The sequence below is a fragment of the Chiloscyllium punctatum genome, chromosome 24, assembly GCF_047496795.1.
Source record: "Chiloscyllium punctatum isolate Juve2018m chromosome 24, sChiPun1.3, whole genome shotgun sequence".
In the NCBI taxonomy this organism is placed as follows: Eukaryota; Metazoa; Chordata; class Chondrichthyes; order Orectolobiformes; family Hemiscylliidae; genus Chiloscyllium; species Chiloscyllium punctatum.
The window spans coordinates 59,705,392-59,725,034 of record NC_092762.1 but is presented as its reverse complement, the minus strand read 5'-3'; the positions used below and the strand labels follow the sequence as shown (position 1 = coordinate 59,725,034).

At 44.5% G+C, this 19,643-nt stretch overlaps 1 protein-coding gene across 1 annotated transcript in view; it reads right to left on the bottom strand.

The window, feature by feature from the left end:
- Nucleotides 1–9,731: 9,731 nt before the first annotated feature.
- The window catches only part of LOC140494596 (myelin expression factor 2-like), a 35,073-nt gene continuing 25,161 nt past the window's right edge, over nucleotides 9,732–19,643 (bottom strand). The window contains exons 15-18 of the mRNA XM_072593941.1: nucleotides 14,483–14,539; nucleotides 13,284–13,657; nucleotides 10,288–10,339; nucleotides 9,732–10,086 (exon numbers count right to left, since the gene is read on the bottom strand). Coding sequence (XP_072450042.1) covers nucleotides 9,923–10,086; nucleotides 10,288–10,339; nucleotides 13,284–13,657; nucleotides 14,483–14,539 — 647 coding nt within the window. The 3' untranslated portion in view covers nucleotides 9,732–9,922. The remainder of the gene's footprint in view (nucleotides 10,087–10,287; nucleotides 10,340–13,283; nucleotides 13,658–14,482; nucleotides 14,540–19,643) is intronic.

The window sequence follows — 19,643 nt, the reverse complement described above, 5'->3', positions numbered from 1 at the left end:
ACAGAAGCATACCGACTCACGCGTGCGCACTACCGTCATTGAGACACAAGACTGCACAAAAAGGGCGGAGCTGAATGTGTGCAACGGACACTTAGATCTGCCAAAGTCTCTATTAGGCTACTTTGAACAGGGACAAAAATTTCAGTGTCCTTCAAAGACTAAAGGCAAATTGTAGAAACTTTGCTGAAGAAAAAGGCCCTTCTTGATTGTGCAGTCTCGTTGAAAGCGCAGTTCAGGCTAACCACACGTTCCACTCTTTTTTGCAAATCTGTGTCCCTCTTGCTGAAGTAATTGCCCAATTCCTTATTATTTGTAGAATCATTTTCCCTTTTGCTTGCGACTTCACATTTGACCTCTAGCCTGTAATGCATGTGCTCGAGACAACAGTTAGATTTTTCAAGATGATCATGTCAACATCAAATTTCTGTTCCAATAAATTCATTTTTCCCAAAACTGTCAAGTTTTAGACTCCCAATAATCCTCCCTTAACAAAGTTTTTGCAAGTTTGCTTAGCTGTGGTACTCCGACTAAGCGCCAACCAGCAAATGGAGACAAAGAAATCTAGAATAATCGCTTCCTTTCACATTCTGCACTTCATTCACAAGTGTAAAAGTTGTCCACATGCAGTAACATATGAATCTGGTCGACCAAGTTCAAGGACTTGCGCATATGGCAGTCTTCCAAGTTTAGGAAGTTACAGCCTGTCCAAAACCATGTTAAATAAACGTTTCTGGGGACAGGTAGAACCTCAGTACGTAGTGACACTTGGTGTTTGCGTACCGGGGATCCACGCACAGCTTGATGCAGCCACACACAAAGGTGGCCATCAGGGTGAGGGTGGCATTGGGCGTGTTTTTTCCCCCATTGCACCGGTCTTTGTACATTGAGTCTCTTCGGACCCGGTCCATCTTTGATCTCCAAATGAATTGGAAGATGGCCCGGGTGACTGCGGCGGCACAGGTCCTGGGGATAGGCCAGACCTGTGCCACATATAGCAATACTGAGAGTACCTCACACCTGATGACCAGGTTTTTTCCCGCGATGGAGAGCGACCGTTGCCCCCATCTGCCTAGTTTCTGTCTCATCTTCCTGATCCGCTCCTCCCAGGTCTTGGCGCACGCCCCAGCCCCCCCGAACCAAATACCCAGCACCTTCAGGTGGTCAGTCCTGACGGTGAAGGGGATAGAGGATTGGTCGGCCCAGTTCCCGAAGAGCATGGCCTCGCTCTTGCCTCGGTTTACCTTGGCCCCCGAGGCCCGTTCGAACTGGTCGCAGATGCACACGAGTCTGTGCACGGACAGCGGATCCGAGCAGAAAACAGCGACGTCATCCATGTACAGGGAGGCCTTGACCTGCAGGCCCCCGCTGCCAGGAATAGTCACCCCCCTCAGGCTCGCATCCTTCCTGATGGATTCGGCAAATGGCTCTATGCAACACACAAACAAGGCGGGTGAGAGGGGGCATCCCTGCCTGACTCCAGATCTTACAGGGAAGCTATCTGATTCCCACCCATTGATTGAGACTGCACTGACAATGTTGGTGTAGAGCAGTCTGATCCAATTTCCGATTCCCTCCCCAAAGCCCATTTTGGAGAGGACATCCCTCATATATGTATGCGATATCCTGTCAAAGGCTTTCTCCTGGTCCAGGCTGATGAGGCAGGTGTCCACCCCCCTGTCCTGCACGTAGGCGATCGTATCCCTGAGGAGTGCGAGACTCTCAGAGATCTTCCTGCCCGGTACAGCACAGGTTTGGTCCGGGTGGATCACCGATCCCAGAGCAGACCTGACCCGGTTGGCGATGACCTTTGACAGGATTTTGTAGTCTGCATTTAACAGTGAGATCGGTCTCCAATTTCTAATTTCCTCCCTCTCCCCCTTCCGCTTGTAGACGAGGGTGATGATGCCTTTCCTCATGGATTCACTCGTGGTACCTGCCCGGAGCATACTGACATACACCTCCAGCAGGTCCTGGCCGATCAAGTCCCAAAGAGCGGAATAAACCTCGACCGGTAAGCCGTCGCTTCCGGGAGTTTTATTCTTTTCGAAGGACTCGAGGGCCTTGGTCAGTTCATCGAGAGATAGCGGCTGGTCCAGCCTCTCTCGTGTTCCGTCATCTAGGACCTCCGTGATAGAGGACAGGAACGACTGGGAGGCCGCGCTGTCGGTCGGCTTCGAGTCATACAGGCTGGCGTAGAAGGATTTGCTGATCCTCATGACGTCAGCCTGAGATGACGTTACCGAGCCATCTTCTTTCTTCAGGCTGCTGAGCACGGAGCTCTCTTTGTGCACCTTCTGGAAGAAGAAACGTGAGCACGTCTCGTCCTGCTCCACCGAGCGGACCCTGGACCGGAAGATTATCCTGGAGGCCTCCGAGGCAAAGAGCGAGGCTTGCTGGCCCTTCACCTCCTTGAGGTCCTCCGTGACATCCACCCCCATCGTCTGCAGCAGGAGCAGGTTCTGCATACTTTCCTGGAGCTGGGACAGTTTTCCCCGCCTCTCTCTCGCCTCCTGGACACCTTTGAGGATAAAGAACCTCTTGATGTTCCCTTTTACCGTTTCCCACCAGTCCGCTGGAGACTCAAAGAGGGGCTTCACGGTTCTCCAACCTGCGTAATCCCTCTTGAGCTCTTCGATGTTTCCCGGGGTCAACAGCTTAGTGTTCAGTTTCCACGTTCCCTTGCCCGCCCGCTGTTCGTCCTGTAGGTGACAGTCGGCCAGCAGGAGGCAGTGGTCAGAGAAGAACACCGGCTTGACGTCGGTGGATCTGACCGAGAGCGTTCGGGACACAAACAGGTAATCTATCCTTGAGCGGATAGACCCGTCTGCCCGTGACCAGGTGTATCTACGCTGCGCTCCATCTGCAGGGGCGCTGAAGACGTCGTGCAGCTTGGCGTCTTTGACCGTTTCCATCAGGGCCCTGGACGTAGCGTCCGGTTTACTGTCCCCCCCGCCGGATCGTCCATCAGCATCAATGATGCAGTTGAAGTCTCCGGCCAGAATGACCGGCCTGGACGTAGCCAGCAGCAGTGGAAGCTGTTGCAGGACGGCCAACCGTTCACTCTTACCCACTGGGGCGTACACGTTGATTAGTCTCACGGGAGCGTTTCTGTATTTGACGTCCACGACGAGGAGGCGCCCGCCCACCACCTCCTTAACCTCGGAGATGGTGAAGTTGCCTCCCCGCAACAGGATACCCAGGCCGGAGGCGCGGCTATCGTTGCCCCCCGACCACACTGACGGCCCGTGGGCCCACAAGCTCGACCATCTCCTGTAACTGCTGAGGTGCGGTATCCCGCACTCCTGCAGAAACAGGACATCGGCTTTGACGTTGGCCAGGAAGGCCAGCGTTGAAACACATCGCGTAGCCGCTTTAATGCTACGCACATTTATGCTGGCAATTTTAAACCCCATTTTAACAGTTTGCGGGGTTACCAGTGTCCATTTTCTTCTGGTCTTGCTCCAGTGGGGTAGCTGCGTGCATCCCCGTGGTGACAGCAAACTGCTGGACCTTCCCAGGGCTGAGGTAGTTGTCCGGCTCCACGCTGGAGTCATTTCCCCGCTCTGGTGTCATCGTGTCAGACCCAGGGTCCGCATCGCCCCGTTCTCCATCTGACATCAGGGCTGTCACTGGGACGCTGCTCCCAGTTCCCTGGAGCTGTGGGCCGGTGGGTACCCCTTGGTTCTCACCGGGTAGGGGGAGGCCTTCACCCATCCCCTCAGAGGGATCGTCTTTTCCTTCTTGGGCGGTGTTGCCCTCCTTTCTCCCCACGGCGCTCTGCCTCTTCCTCCGGAGGCGACCCTTCTTGCGCCCGTCCTCACCCTCGGAGGAGCTGCCTGTATCCTCCTCTTGGAGGTGTCTCTTCCCCCTTCGCTTGGTGGCTTTGGGGCCCTCGAGAGGTTTCCTTTTCCTGTTTTTAACGATAATCCACTGCTCTGCCTCCTTTGATCCCTCCTCTTCCATTTCCTCCGTCTGTCTTGCAGGAGCTTGGGTCGGCTGCTGCATCGCCCCGCTGTCTGCTGCCTGCTCCTCTACAACTTTCCCTTCCTTCTGGGTGCCTCCAGGCACCGTTCCTTTGCTGATTCGCGGTACCTCGTTAGACTTTGTCGGTCCGCGGCTCGTGTTGCCACCTCCGGCCATCTGTGCGTAGGTGGCGGCTCCTCGTCTTGGGCAGGCCTTGTACATGTGGCCCGCCTCCCCGCACAGGTTGCAGCTCTTTTCCTCCCGACAGTCCTTTGTCAAGTGACCCTCCTGTTTGCAGTTCCTGCAGATGGTCACTTTGCAATCCACCGCCACGTGTCCCGACTTCCCGCAGGTTCGGCACACTTTGGGCTGCCCTGCATATGTCAGGTAGCCTCTGCTCCCTCCGATTGCGAAGCTCGAGGGTGGGTGGAGGATGTTCCCACTGTCATCGGCCCTCAGAGTTACCTTGACCTGCCTCTTACTGGTCCAGATCCCAAAGGGGTCGATCACATCGGTGGCTTCTCCCTCGACTTGGACGTACCTTCCCAGGAAGGTCAGGACATCAGCCGCTGGAACGTAGGGGTTGTACATATGGATTGTAACAACCCGGTTCCTCTGTGCAGGAAGCACACACAATGGCGTCGCCGACAAGATGGAGAACAGCGGCTCCCCTTCCTTCTCCTTGAAGACCTTCAGGAGCTGTTCGCACTGCTTCACGCTTCTGAAGGTCACATCGAAGTAGCCTGCCCCAGGGAAATCCTGCAGGCAGTACACGTCTGCGGCTGCAAGGCCGCAACACTCCAGCAGAACTTTCTTCACAAACACCGTCCGATCCACCGGTGTGTGCTCCTCCACCTTCTTCACAGTCACCCTGACTGTGTTCCGAATGCCCTGGCCCGGGCGGCGAGTGGCTGCTGAGGCCATAGCTCAGAGGTTGGCTGGTCCCTGAATTGGCGTTAGGCCGAAGCCAGCATGAAGATCCACCAAGAGCAGGTCAGCACAACCAAACGATCCTCCAACGTCCAATCACGATCCAGCGATGGTCTCCAGCAGCTCCGACGACTCGCAACACGACCCCCGCAGTTTTTCCCCCGCCAGCACGCTTCTGCTGCGTCGAACCTCCAACACTCGAGCAGAATCTCTTCCTCTGGTCCTCAGGAACGACACATATTCCGAGCCAAAAGGCCGAGAAGCGATCCACGCAGTCACTACGTACTGAGGTTCTACCTGTCCCCGGTGTTGCGAAGGATGGGCCTGGCCTCGCTGCCGCGGAACGCTCCGAGTAGTTGGACCGTTCCGTATCACCTGTCCTTCGTGGAGATATTTATGAGGAAAAACACCTTTGACCACAAGTCCATCAGGAAGTGGTCAGCACGTAGCGTCCTTGAGACCCTTCGGGAAAAGGAGAGGGCGGATCCTGTCGAGCGGTTCCCTGAGCAGACTGTCAAAGCCATTTGGCAGAATGCCTCATCGCCAGAACTTTCCAACAAGCACCAAGACGTGGCTTGGCTGGTGGTGAGAAGGGCTCTGCCTGTGAGATCCTTTATGCACGCCCGGACTCTCTGCCGCACCGCACGCTGCCCTCGAAGTGGCTGCGGGGGGGACGAGACTGTCACACACCTCCTTCTGGAATGTGCCTATGCAGAGGAAGTCTGGAGAGGAATGCAGTGGTGCTTGTCGAGGTTCGTCCCGAGCAGCGCCGTGACGCGGGACTCCGTGCTCTACGGCCTGTTCCCCGGGACTCACACCGAGACGAACATTAACTGCGCCTGGAGGATCATCAACTCGGTGAAGGACGCTCTCTGGGCGGTCCGAAACCTGTTGATCTTCCAGCTGAAGGAGTTGACCCCGACCGAGTGTTGCAGACTGGCACATTCCAAGGTCCAAGACTACGTGTTGAGGGACGCGCTGAAGCTTGGGGCAGCTGCCGCCAAGGCGGGGTGGGGAAAGACCACTGTGTAAGATCGGCCTGCCGAAAGAAGAACAGGGGGCCCATACAGACGTTTTTTTGGGCTCTGCTGATGCCTCAGCCAAATATATGTATATATACAAGATTGAAAAAATGCACAGGATTGTAAAGGACAAGAATAAAGTCGAATCTGTGTTTGTAAATATGGACATATGTATGGCATGATCCAATGTACAGACCATCAAATCATTTATGAATAAAGTATATTTTTGAAATAAAAAAAAAATGTTAAATAAACGTTTCTGCCTGGACAGGCAATACAGTGAGTTAGAGGAGAGAGAGATCTGGAAGTCCACACACCATTGCTTCATGTAGGTGAAGAAGAGGAAGTCTGGGAGTTAGAAGCACACCGGCGTGATAGAAAGCCATTGGAACAAAGCAAGTTGTCCTGTAACATTTTTTTTTAAATGCATGAGAGGTGGGGGTCACTAGCAGGCCAGCAGTTATGGCTCACCCCCAGTTGCCTCTTGACCTAAATGAGTGCTGTTGGCCATTTCAAAAGGCAGTAGAGTCAACAAAAATGAGCTTGTAGACAAGACCAGGTAAGGACAGATGATTTCCTTTGCAAAAGAATATGAGTAAACTAGTTTAGTTTTCCCAACAACGATAGTCATTTGGCCACCTTTCTAATTCCAAACTTTTATGGAATTTAGATTTCACCAATTGCCATGATGGGAATTGAACCCATATCCCCAAAGCATTATCTTGGGATTTCTACACCAGTAACATTCCTACGGTGCCACTGCCTCCCCATTTTGGCAATAGATCAAGGAAAAGCACCTGAAGCACTGTTTGGTCAACCAGCTAAAGGCTGCACAAATAAATAACATGCTCAAGGCTGGTTGCGGTTTAAGTGGCTCTTGTGGCTGCAAACTCTTTAGAACAACATAAAACAGAATGACCAAAATATTCAGGTAACGAAAAGCTTATTTATAAAACAGACAGGGGTGTCAAGGGGAAATGGAGTTAGAATAGAAGGAACATTGTGATTTTTTTTTCCCAATTTAGAGCCTAGGCAATGGAAGTCTCATGGAATGGAACCAAATTAGGAATTCAAGAGAATTGGATGAATGCAGACATCTATTACTGTGAGAATGGAAGAGATTCCAGATTACAGTGAGGGGAAAACATGGAACAATTTGAAAGAAAAGAAATTATGCATAACCAGGAATTGAATTACCTTTATTGTCACATACCCGAATGAGTAAAATGTTTACAAATGCCACATAACACCATCATCTTCAGGCATAAAAGGTACTGAGGTCCATATTCTGGAATTCTGAAGAAAAAAAATTATGGAGGGGGGTTTAAGCTATAGGGAGAGACGGAGTAGGCTAGGGCTATTTTCCCTGGATCTTTGGAGGCTGAAGGGACATCACCATGTCAACTTGAAGTCACCTTAGAGAGTTAAGATCATGAGGGGCGCGAATAGGTGATAGTCAAGGTCTTTTACCCACAGTAGTGGAGTCCAAAACTACAGGGCACAAGTTTAAGGTTTAAAAGGGGACTAAGGGGTGACTATTCATGTAGAGTGGTGAAGGCTGGCATAACTGCAACATTTAAAAAAGGTATTGGATGGGTATGAGTAAGGAGGATTTAAAGAGATATGGGCCAAGGGCTGTCAAATGGGACTACAAGATTAATTTAGGACAGCTGGTCCGTCTCTATGCTGTACAGCTCCATGACTAAGTAAAGAAATTAATCTGGATTTTTCTAGGTCATAGAAATAAATCAGAAAAATAAAGTTGTAAAAATTTCAGAATATCAATCTTTCTGACATTCTGCATGCTGGCACCTGGCCTCAAGGGAGACCTCCACCTAGACTGGACCCACCATAGGAATTGCTCCAATTTAGGTGCTCTCACCACAACTGAACAGAAATTTGCTGCGCCAATAAGAGTCTCTGCCTCCACTGCCAGGCCACCACACCATGAGCCCTGCTTCGGCTGCAGAAATCCTTACCGGTGCCATCCTAAGTCTGCTACCAGAGCTGCTGTTCCCAGTTGCTGGAGCAGCTTTGATGCCAGTCCCAAATAGCAGAATTGGCCTCACTGCCACAGGCAACATAGGTCAGTGACCAGACAGATGTGAATAGATTTTAGGGAAATTAAGAACATGGGCAGCAGAGGTTGGATGATCTCAAATTTACCAAAGTTTAAATGGGAAATCAGCAATTCATCAGGATAATAAAGGTCTGGAGATGAGGCTTGAATGAGAGTTTCCACATAAATAGTGGTAGTGAAGTCTGGCGACATTAAACATGGAAATTTTGATCTGAGTGATAAAAAAAAATGTCAAAATGCATCAGAGATATTTGATATTGAGGTTGCAAATAGATTTAGTCCTAGATAGTGACTAAGGAGAGGTTAGAATCAGCACGTGGGCTGTGTTAATGGTGATGAGAAAACAACGGCTTCAGTCTTACCAGTATTGAACTGAAGGATATTTCTGTTCAGGCAGTGCTGGAGTTCAGCTACTCAACAGAACTGGACAGGTTCTTTTATCCAGGTGAGGTTGTGCATGATATTCTAAAGGCAGCATGTAGATGAAAGACAGAATGCCAAAGGTAGATTCTTGGGGCAAGACCAGAGCGAACAGTGTAGAATAAGGAACAAACACCATTCCAAGTGGTATTCTGGTACAATTAAATTCCAGAGAAGCATATCCCTGCCCAAGATGATAGTTGACAAGTAGTGGAAGAAAATAGTTTGACTATGTGAAAGGCTGCAAACAGGTTGAGAAGGGCTAGAATGACAATTTCCCTATATCAAACATATTGGATGTCATATGATTTTACATTAGTACAATATTAGAGTAGGAAGCTGTATGGGATTCAAACATGATTTCCAGGTAGAGTAAATCCATACCTGACATTTTAACTTTGAGTAAATCAAATCATGATGATTGAGATTAATGTGTTTCATTGAAACTATAGTTGACTTCATCGGAGGTTCAGTTGAGATGGAAACAGTGGTTTAATCTCTAAGTGGTCCTATAAAACTGTATGGAATCCATGTGCAATAAGAAATATAACTCAGCAGACATCGTATATAACAAGGGAGAAAAATAACCCTGGTCAATTCTACAAAACTCTGAACATCTGGGGACTACTTCCAAAATTGGAAGAGTGCCCTAAGGACTAGTGAAGCAAGAGTCTGACAGTCAGTCTCAGAAACAAACACTCCGGTAACACTATTACATTCATGAGTCTACTGTATAACTGGCATGCAGACCCACCAGAGGTGGCAGCATAATGGTACACTGTCAGGATGGAGTGCCCTTCAAATCCTCAACATTAACTTTGGATACCATGAAGCATCATGGCAATGGGACAAAGAAAGCAAGAAAAAACAGTATGCTGTTATTATGTTCTGCCCAACCCCTCAGCTGATGAATCATAACTCCCATATTGACCACCACTTAGAGGATTCACAGATGGTAACAAGAGTGCTGAACACTTGCTAGCTGGGGATTTGAACATTCATTAAAAGTGGTGTCTCGATTCAAGTTCTAAAGGCATTGCTTCAGTCTGGCAGGTATTTCTGATGACAAGGGAACCAAGAGGGAAAAACATACTTGACCACATCCTCACCAACTTGCCAACCATGCATGCAACATTTCCAGAACAGTCTCAGGAAGATAGTCCTTGTGTAGACAGAGTGCCACCTTCACATTGAGAGTACCTCAGTTGTCAGCAACTAAAGTCTACGCATCCATGAGACACTGGGCCATCAGCAGCTTCATTCAAAGTATATTCACACAAGATACTATTAACAAAATACCATCACAAAACAATAAATTTTCTCAAATCACATTTATTATTGAATCACTAATACAGAAGTGTATTTTTTCACACTAAATAAAAACAAAATGCAATGTGCACATTGTCAAACTGTCCATTCAAATTTTTTTTTAAATGAATGGAACAAAAACACTAAAAAGGACAGTTTTACTGTTTGGTCGTTTTAAAAATTATACTAAAAATGGATTTTAAACATTTCTGTCAAGTCGGACATCAATTTCTCTGCCATAAAGTCGGATTCCATTCATCATCCTGCAGGCACGCTCTGCAGAATCTGGACTTTCAAAACGAACCACACCACAACCCTTAGACTTGCCATTTTCCATCTTGATATCTGCATAATGCACATATCCTGCATTTGAAATGCAAAGAACAAGATTTTTAAAACTTCTAGATCCAGTGTTATCATAGATTAAACTACAGGAGCAGAAACTTTACAAATCTGGTTTTAAAATACACTTAACTTTGCCATGCAACTCATGCAAATTAATTTCTGAAGTGTAGTAAAAGGCCAGAAGCAAAGAACTATTTTTTCTGGAATTTACAAACTTACCAAATTCACTGAATTTATCTTTCAGCATTTGCCAGGTGATGTCATAAGGGAGCTTGAAAAAAAAGAAAAAAATTAATTTTAAAAAGTGAACAGCTGAACATATACAACAAACATTAAGGGTTATCTCTTACATTTATTGAGCTACAGGAAGGATGGTGTGAAATATGAAAGGGTTCAGAAAAGATTTAAGGATGCTGCCATGGTTCAGCTAGAGGGAGAGGCTGAATAGGCTGGGGCTGTTTTCCCTGGAGCATCAAAAGGCTGAGGGGTGACCTTCTCGATTCATAAAATCATGAAGAGCATGGGTAGGGTAAACATACTTTTCCCTGGGGTGGGGGAGTCCAGAACTAGAGAGCATGGGTTTAGGATGCGAGGAGGAAGATATACAAAGGACCTAAGGGACAACCTTTTCACAGAGGGTGAAATGAGCTGCCAGAGGAAGTAGTGGAGGCTAGTACAATTGCAACATTTCAAAGACAACTGGATGGGTACATGAATAGGAAGGATATGGGCCAAGTGCTGGCAAATGGGACTGGATTAGGTTGGGATATCTGGTCAGCATGATGAGTTGAGGTCTGTTTCCATGCTGGACATCTTTAAAACTCTAAAAAGGGTAAAAATAATGGGATAGCTGTGATTATCCCTGTATTGATTGGGGCAGAGATTGCATTGAGAGTAGACTATAGGAAAGGAGGATTTCCTTGATAAATATTGATGCTGTTCAATGGGAAATGTATCACGTACAAAGCAACAAAGGGGCTGAGATGGTCAGTTTGGAGCATCATGGGGACAGTGATCTGGTATCATAAATATTAAGCTTAACTATAACCATATGGAGGACAAAGAGCAAACTCGAACAAAAATGCTGAACTGGAAGGTGGTCAGTATAAGCAAGTTGAGGGGGGATCTGGCCTAGGCAAGACTGCAGGTAGAAATGTAATCAAGGCTGCCTTTAAAGAGATGGTTTCGTAACAGTCAAGGTACATACTTTGAAGTGGAAAACATGACAAAACAACTGAAACTAGAATCCCATGGATGATATAGCAGAGAGCATGAGAAACTGGAAAATGGCAATCTCTGAAAGATATCAGGTGAAACATGGCAGAATCAAGCTGAACAAAAAAAAAGTGAAGAGCAAAGTGTCAGTGGCAGGATGATTATCTGCTAATAAGACTATCCAGAAAGGTATCCAAGAGACACAGAACAGTAAAGAGAACTGGTAGGAGCAGAGGTACTGATTAATTATCAAAAGGGTAATCTTATAACAATGGTAGAAAGTGTAACTGAAGTTCTAAAATGAATAATTTGCAGTGTTTACAAAAGGAAGGTAATCATATGTGAAATTACAGAAAGGCTGACAATACTTAAAATAGATGTCAGCCTGGACTGATTGCATCCAACATTACTCCAAACGTAGGAAGTTGGCAGGAAATTAGCCAATCTTTAAATCCTCCAATATATGCTGATACAAAAGGATTGTAGAATTACAAATCATACAAGGAACTTCACCCAGAGGGTTGTAAATCCACATAATTCCTTGTGCAGTGAAACAGTTAACACTACAATGCTTTTAAAGCTAAGATAGATGTTGTTTTAAACAATAGGATTTAAGAGATAGACTTTATTGAATGGGTTAGCAGGTCCCAATGGCCAGATGGCCTACTTTTGCTCCTAGTTTTTAATGTACCCTTGATCAAAAATACAAGCAAGGAGAAACTGGAAAATTGCAGATCAGTTTGTCAGCAATAAGGAAGCTTTTAGAAACAATGAATAAATATTGTCAACAAGGACAGCTAAGGAAATCAACAAGAATTTGTTATAGGCAAACTGCATTTGACAGACTCGATATTAAGACTCTTGATAATAGAGGGTATGCATTTTTGTTGTGTATACAAATTGCAAAATATTTGATCAAGTACATATTAAGTTGGTTCAAAAAACTGAAGTAGACAGAATAAAAAGGATCAGCAGCATCTGATGAAATAAGACAAGAGAGATAGAAACCAGCTGCAATGAATGGTCATTTTCCAAACTGGAGTGAGATATACAATGCTCATCATTACTGTTTGGTATACAATCACCACTTGGACTTTTGAGTTACAGGTTAACTATTTTTGGAAATCTGTAGATAAAGCTTTGAAGTGTGTCAAGGTGAAGGAAAATAACATTAAGATGTTTTTCCATTCCACCAACCTAAAACGGACGAAATACAATGAAAGTGCATCATGGTACACTGCATAGACACAAAAGAGATAATACGTGCTTAATACTGCAAGGAGATGCAAGAAGAACAGGATTTTGAAAAGAGAATTTGATAAATACTTGAGGAAAAAAATACAAGCATGAGGTAAAAAGCAAAGGAATGAGTTTAATCAGTTTGCCCCTTAAAACGGTCAAAACACAATTACTGAAAGAAAGTGCTTTTCTACTACTGTGATTCTGTAAGTTTAAAGAATTTGCCATTCCATCAGGAGCCTAAGTATGGTTTAAATTCAGATCTCCACTGTCCAAGATTGACTATTTATATAACAAGCTAGTTGGTTGTCAGACACTTATTTCACTTGTGGGACGTGGGGATTTACTGGCTAGATCAGCATTTAATGTCTGTCCCAGTTGCCCTTCAAAGTGTTCATAGCATCCTACCACAAGGAGTCATCATGTCCAAGTAAAGAAAAAGTACAAAAAAAAGTTTACCTTTTTGTAATTTATTAAAACTAATGCAGTTGCTATTCATACTCAAAGCAGTGTGAATTTAGTGTTACTGTCAATGCTTCAAACATTGAACAGGTTAAATAACATACTAGTAGAAAATGAGGCAAAGATCAAGCAGTTGCATTTTAGTCAAGTTGTTAAAATCCCCTCTTGGTCTGCTCACCTTAATTGCTCTAGCTTATTCTTTGTGTACTAAAGCGGATGTGTAAAGCTTTTAGTTTTCATATCCAACAATATTTCATGTGTCTCATGTATTTTTTAAAAATTAATGAAAACATACTCACATTTCGAACAAATATTTGACAGATTCTTCTTGAATTAAGATTTCCAGTACCGGTTCCCATGGATCCTCCATAGTTACCACTGAAACGATTACGATCCATGTCTGCTGGCTTGTCAAAACCACCTGCCATTCCAGAACCCATACGATCCATACCACCACCCATTCTATCACCGCTCTGGCCCATCCAATCCATTCCAGGTCCCATACGGTCAACATTAGATGCCATCCCAGAACCCATGTTGGATGGGATTCTGTCCATTCCCAGGCCAGTTCGATCCATAGCGCCACCCATACGATCCATTCCAGGTCCCATGCGATCCATGTTATCCATACCAATGCCTCCACCCATTTTATTCATTCCTCCCATTCCAATACCTATGGAGGGAGAAGTATTTTAACAAGGAAAAAAAATGGCATGTACTACTCCAACTGCATCAGTACAGATGCAGAACAAGCTGTACCCCTGAAATGGTTTTTTAAAACGTTGCGTCCAAAAAGGTCCCTACTTCTGCACAATGATCACCATGATTGATAAAAAGAACAATGCACTAAATACTGATTGAAATCCTCAATCTTGCCTGTGGCTGATTTAAATTTAGCAATATACCCTAATATTGGTGAAAAATGATAATGTCACTGCATTTACAATCCAAACTCTAAGACTCTGAAGTCAAGGGTTCAAATTCCACATGGCAGCAAGAGGAATATTAATTCAAGTAACAAATCTGGAATTCAAGGTTAGCCTCAGTAATAGTACCATTACTGAAACTACCATCTGTCATAAAACCCAACTCATTCAGTAATGGTCTTTAAGAATTAGCTGGTCTGGTCCACATGCAATTCCAGACCCATGATAATGTGGTTGACCCCTAACTGCAAGCCACTTAGCTCAAGGGCAATTAGGGATGGGCAACAAATGGCAGCTTCGTCAACAATGCCCACTTCACATGATAAATTAGAAACAGTTTACTTTACATTCCCTTGGTGATGGTATACATGCACCTTCACAAAGATGCATTACTTAATGTCATTTTAATTTTTAAAGTGCATTCTGGAATGTTGGTATTTGCAACACATTTGCTACACTTTTAAATGATCCTTTTAATGACAAAAACAAACTATCCAAAATCTTAAATTGGATCTTAAAATATTGACTCTGTAGTATGTTAACAATCAAAAGTAGTGTTGAGATGTTCTTACCCATCCCTGATCCCATGCCTGGTGTACCAGCAGCCATGCCACCACTCATCCCACCAGCTAAAATGGGGAATTAAAAAAAATACATGCAAAATTAAGCTTTTAAAGAGATTGTCTTTTAATTTATTTGTTCATAGGATGTGGACATCACTGGCTTGGCCAGCACTTATTACCCATCTCTAATTGCCCTTGAGTAATGTAACGCTGAAAGCTACAACTTAGAAAGTCAGATTTTATAACAAAATTTAAAACGAATTGAAGACACCCCTAATCAATGCAATTTCAATTTAGAATTCAAATTCCTACAGTCAGCCAAGTTTCAACAGTTAAAACCACAAGGACCAGGAAATTTCATACCCCAATTGCTAAATCTTTGGTAGACTTGGGCTACATTCTAGATGATCCTTGACATCAAATTAGGAAGCAAAACGCACCAGGGTTCCTATTGCTGAGTGCTATTCAGAACTCAAGCTTTAAGTACAGATGGATATCAGGTTAGGGTATGGTCAGCCATGGTATATACTGTGGCAAAATCATATGGGAGGGGATAAATTTAAAGAAAATGAAAATCATAATTCAAAATCTGTAAACTGAAGCCAGTCAGGGAGCATCCTAGAGTAGGAGAGTCAATGTTCCAGGCATAAGCTTATCAGGAATGCCCAAAACAAATTCTCCTGCTCCTCAGATGCTGCCATACCGGCTATGCTTTCCCAGCACCACTCTTCAACTCTGAGCTCCAGCATCTGCAGACCTCATTTTCTCCCAGTCTGTAAACAGATTATTAGCTTCCAAGAAACCTGAACAATGTAACGTACCAGAAAAGTTACATCTGAACTAAAAACTGAACTATATTCTTAAGGCAGGAGAGAAATCAGAACTCAAAACAGATTTTTAGAAAATACTGGCCTTGCAAGTTATTCTGCATTTGGACAATCTAATCCTATTCTCACACTGAAGTCAGAAAATACCAGAAACAAATATTTCATTTATTAGTGGGCAGGAAATCTAACATTTCAGCACAGTACAGGCCCTTCAGCCCTCTGTCACGCCAACCCGTGAAACCAACCTGAAGCCCATCTAACCTACACTATTCCATTTTCATCCAATGACCATTTAAAAGCCCTTAAAGTTGGCAAGTCTACATTTTGGGCATTGCTGATTTTCGGTTTATGCCTGGAACCTTTAATCTCCTGTTCCTCGGATGCTTCCTGACTGGCTTCAATTTTCAGATTTTGAATTATGATTTTCATTTTCCTTAAATTCATCCTCTCCCATACTATTTTGCAAGTGTACATCATGGCTGACCATACCCTAATCCAATATCCATGCTCCTACTACTGAATAAAAGAAACTATCTGACATCTGTCCTAGATCTATCACCCCTCAATTTAAACCTATGTCCCCTGATGGTAACCATCACCATCCAAAAGACAAAGGCTTTCAGTGTTCACCCTATCTAACCCTCTGATTATCTCATCTCAATTAAGTCACCTTTCAACCTTCTTTTCTCTAATGAAAACCTCAACTCCCTCAGCCTTTCCTCTTAAGACCTTCCCTCCATACCAGCCAACATCTCAAGATTCCACATCCTTCCTATAATGCAGTGACCAGAACTGTACGCAATACTCTAAGTGCAGCTGCAAAGTTTTGTACAGCTGCAAAATGACCTTGTGGCTCCAAAATCTGATCCTTCTACCAATAAGAGCTAACACACCATATGCCTTCTTAACAACCTATCAATCTGGGTGATAACTTTTAAGGATCTATGTATATAGAAACAGAGATCTCTCTGCTCATCTTCACAACCAAGATTATTACCATTAGCCCAGTACTCTGCATCCCTGCTTTCCAAAGAAAATCACCACACATTTTCCACTTCTCAGCCCAGCTCTGCAGCTTATCTATGTCCCTCTAACCTGCAACATCCTTTGGCACTATCCACAATGCCACTGACCTTAGTGCCATTCCCAAATTTACTAACCTATCCTTCTCCACCCTCATCTAGATCATGTATAAAAATGACAGACAGTGAACCCAAAACAGATCCTTGCGTATACAAGTAACTGAACTCCAGGATGAACATTTCCCATCAAACACCACCCCACCTTCTGTCAAATAGCCAATTCCAGATATAAATCGCTAATTCACCCTCAGTCCCATGCTTCCGCACTTTGCGCGATAGCCTGTGTGGAACCTTAAACACCTCATTAAAATCCACATACACCACATGAACCACTTTACCCTCATCCACTTGTTTGGTCACCATCGCAAAGAACTAAGATTTTGAGGCACGAACTACCCATCACAAAACTATCCCTAACCAAATTATTTCATTGTAGATGATTACAAACCCTAGCTAGTGGAACCTTTTCAACACTACCCACAACCAAAGTAAGGCTCGCAGGTCTATGATTACCAGGATTGTCTCTACTTCTCTTCTTGAAGGGTCAAGATTTGCTGTCCTCTCGTCTTCTGACACTATTCCTGTAGACAATGACGTCATAAAGATCAAAGCCAAAGGCTCTGCAATCTCCCCCCTACCTTCCCAGAGAATCCTCGGATAAATCCCATCCAGTCCAGGGGACTTATCTATTTTCACACTTTCCAAAGTTGCTAACATGTACTCCTTCTAAACCTCAATCCTGTCTAATCTAGAAGCCTGTATCTCAGTATTCTCCTTAGCACTGGAAGACAGACCAAAGAAATTTCATTTAGCACTTCCCCAACCTCCTCAGACTCCACACTCAACTTCAGCTTCCTCATTTCCCCTTCCCCCACCTCATCCTAGTTTCAAACTTCCAGCTCAGCACTGTTTCCTTTACTTGTCCGACCTGCCCATCTCCTTTCCCACCTATCCACTCCACCCTCTCCTCCTTGACCTATCACCTTCATCTCCTCCCCCACTCACCCATTGTACTCTATGCTACTTTCTCCCCACGCCCACCCTCCTCTAGCTTATCTCTCCATGCTTCAGGCTCACTGCCTTTATTCCTGATGAAGGGCTTTTGCCCGAAACGTCAATTCCACTGCTCGTTGGATGCTGCCTGAACTGCTGTGCTCTTCCAGCACCACTAATCCAGTATTCCCACTATTATCCTTGATTGGCCCTCATCTTCCTAGAGGTCATTCTTTTATTCCTGACATACCTTAGAAAGCTTTAGGGTTTTCCTTGATCATACCTGCCAATGACATCTCATGTCCCCTTCAGGCTCTTCTTAGCTTGCTCTTCGAGTCTTTCCTGCAACTCTCAAGCAGCCTAACTGAGCCCTCATCTCACCCCAAAATAGGCCTTCTTCTTGACAAGAGATTCAGCGTCCTTAGTAAATCACAGCTCCTTTGCTCAACTGCTTCCTCTCTGCCTGACAGGAACATACTTATCAAGGACCCACAGTAGGAACAAACAGGTTTGGATGCAGGTCTTTAAGAAAGCTGGCAGCAGAAAGTATCAAGAGGTGCGTGGATTTAAGCTTTAAAGCTTAAGTATGGAATTGCTATCAAGTCTGGAAATCAAGTCAATTTCCATTAATATCAATAGCCTAAGATACCAATTTAAATATTCCTATTAAATTGCATGTAACAGTAACTTGGAGAAACAATTTGTAAACGTCAATCAGGCTTTCACTGTGGTATATTTGCATGCAGTGGAAGCTACATGTTAATGCACAGATCCCTATTCTTTAGAACTGAAACGCAACTGCCACACACTAGTTCATTGCGTGGGACAATGTCTTAACCAGTCAACCTGCCTGGTTCAAATTTAAACGGAGCTTGGCAGTTAACAATCTAAATGGTGCATTCTCGGTGGGAACAACACTAGCAGAGTCTACTTGCCAACTACAGCATACTCAGCATTATATCACATAAAACTGTTATTCCCTCTAAAATTGGTATTCTTGTGAAATGTCCCAATCAGGAGAAGACAAAAAGCTTCTATAAAAATGTAATTTTCAGCAAGTTCTATACTAGCAAGTAACTATCCGGAATAATTTTATTGAAGAACAGAATTTAATTACTAAAGAAAAATGATTGTTTACTTGCAACCATCAGGACTGAAACAAAAGAAAAACAACAATTTATAACAAAGGCAGGTGTTGATTAGACTATGGCTAGGCAGTTAGAACAGTCAACTGACTAAATTCAAACAAGTTGGCTCTGGTCAGGGCAGTGCCTTGAAAGCTAAGCAAAGATTGGTTGTTTCCACTGCACCTCTTGCTAAGAAAATGGTTTAGTTGGAACATTCTTTTTAACTACAAAAACCAGGATCTTGTGCATAAATGCGATTCATGCATGGTAGAAGCTACTTACATTATGATAATCTTAAATTGGTTTCCAGTGCAATTCTTAGCAGTCAGGATTCAGTAAATGTTATCCACAGCAAAATCACATCTAATGCTGCGTACACTGTTTAGAGTTTTATTAACATAAGCTGATTGCAGCAGGTTGACTGATCAGAGTCAAAGCGGCAAATTGCTTGATATAGCCCTTCAGGTGGTTTGGACATGTAGCCTGCACACATGGCATTTACATTGGGTGTGAAGCTCATACGTTACTCATTTTTGTGGCAGGTAGAATCTTTTTGGCTTGAGTGTAGCATCCTCAGTGGGGGGAAAACCACTTGTCATGTTACCTGAAAGTAGCAATGTGGCATTTTCTTTATACTGATTTGCAGTCACGTACCATGAATGTGTCATCCTGGCAGTGGAGGAATGGGTGGCTTTGGTCGAGACTTCAGCAGAAATGGCATTGGAATGTCGTGTGGTTATGGGGATACCTCTGGTGGAGGAATGAGAAATTCAAGTAGCTACACTGCAGTAAACATAGTGGTATTCTCCACTAAGAGGGTGCTGCTGTCAAACCAAATTAACAAAAACAAACAAACAGTCTGCCTACCAATGAGTAACATAATACAAGCTTCAGCACTGGTGCAATGCCAAATAGGCTGGAGGACCCAAAGACTGACAGACCATATCAAACATGTCCCTTTGACAGTCTGCTGACCTTGCTCAACAAGCTCAAGCTGGTAAAACTCAGAAGTGCACAACATCAGACACAATTCTGATGTTGGACATCATTTTATAATTAATCCTGACAAGACTAATAATTCTACAGGAATCCAATTTATCAGCTGCAATTGCAGTGTGATCCATTTGTCCATACTAGAAAC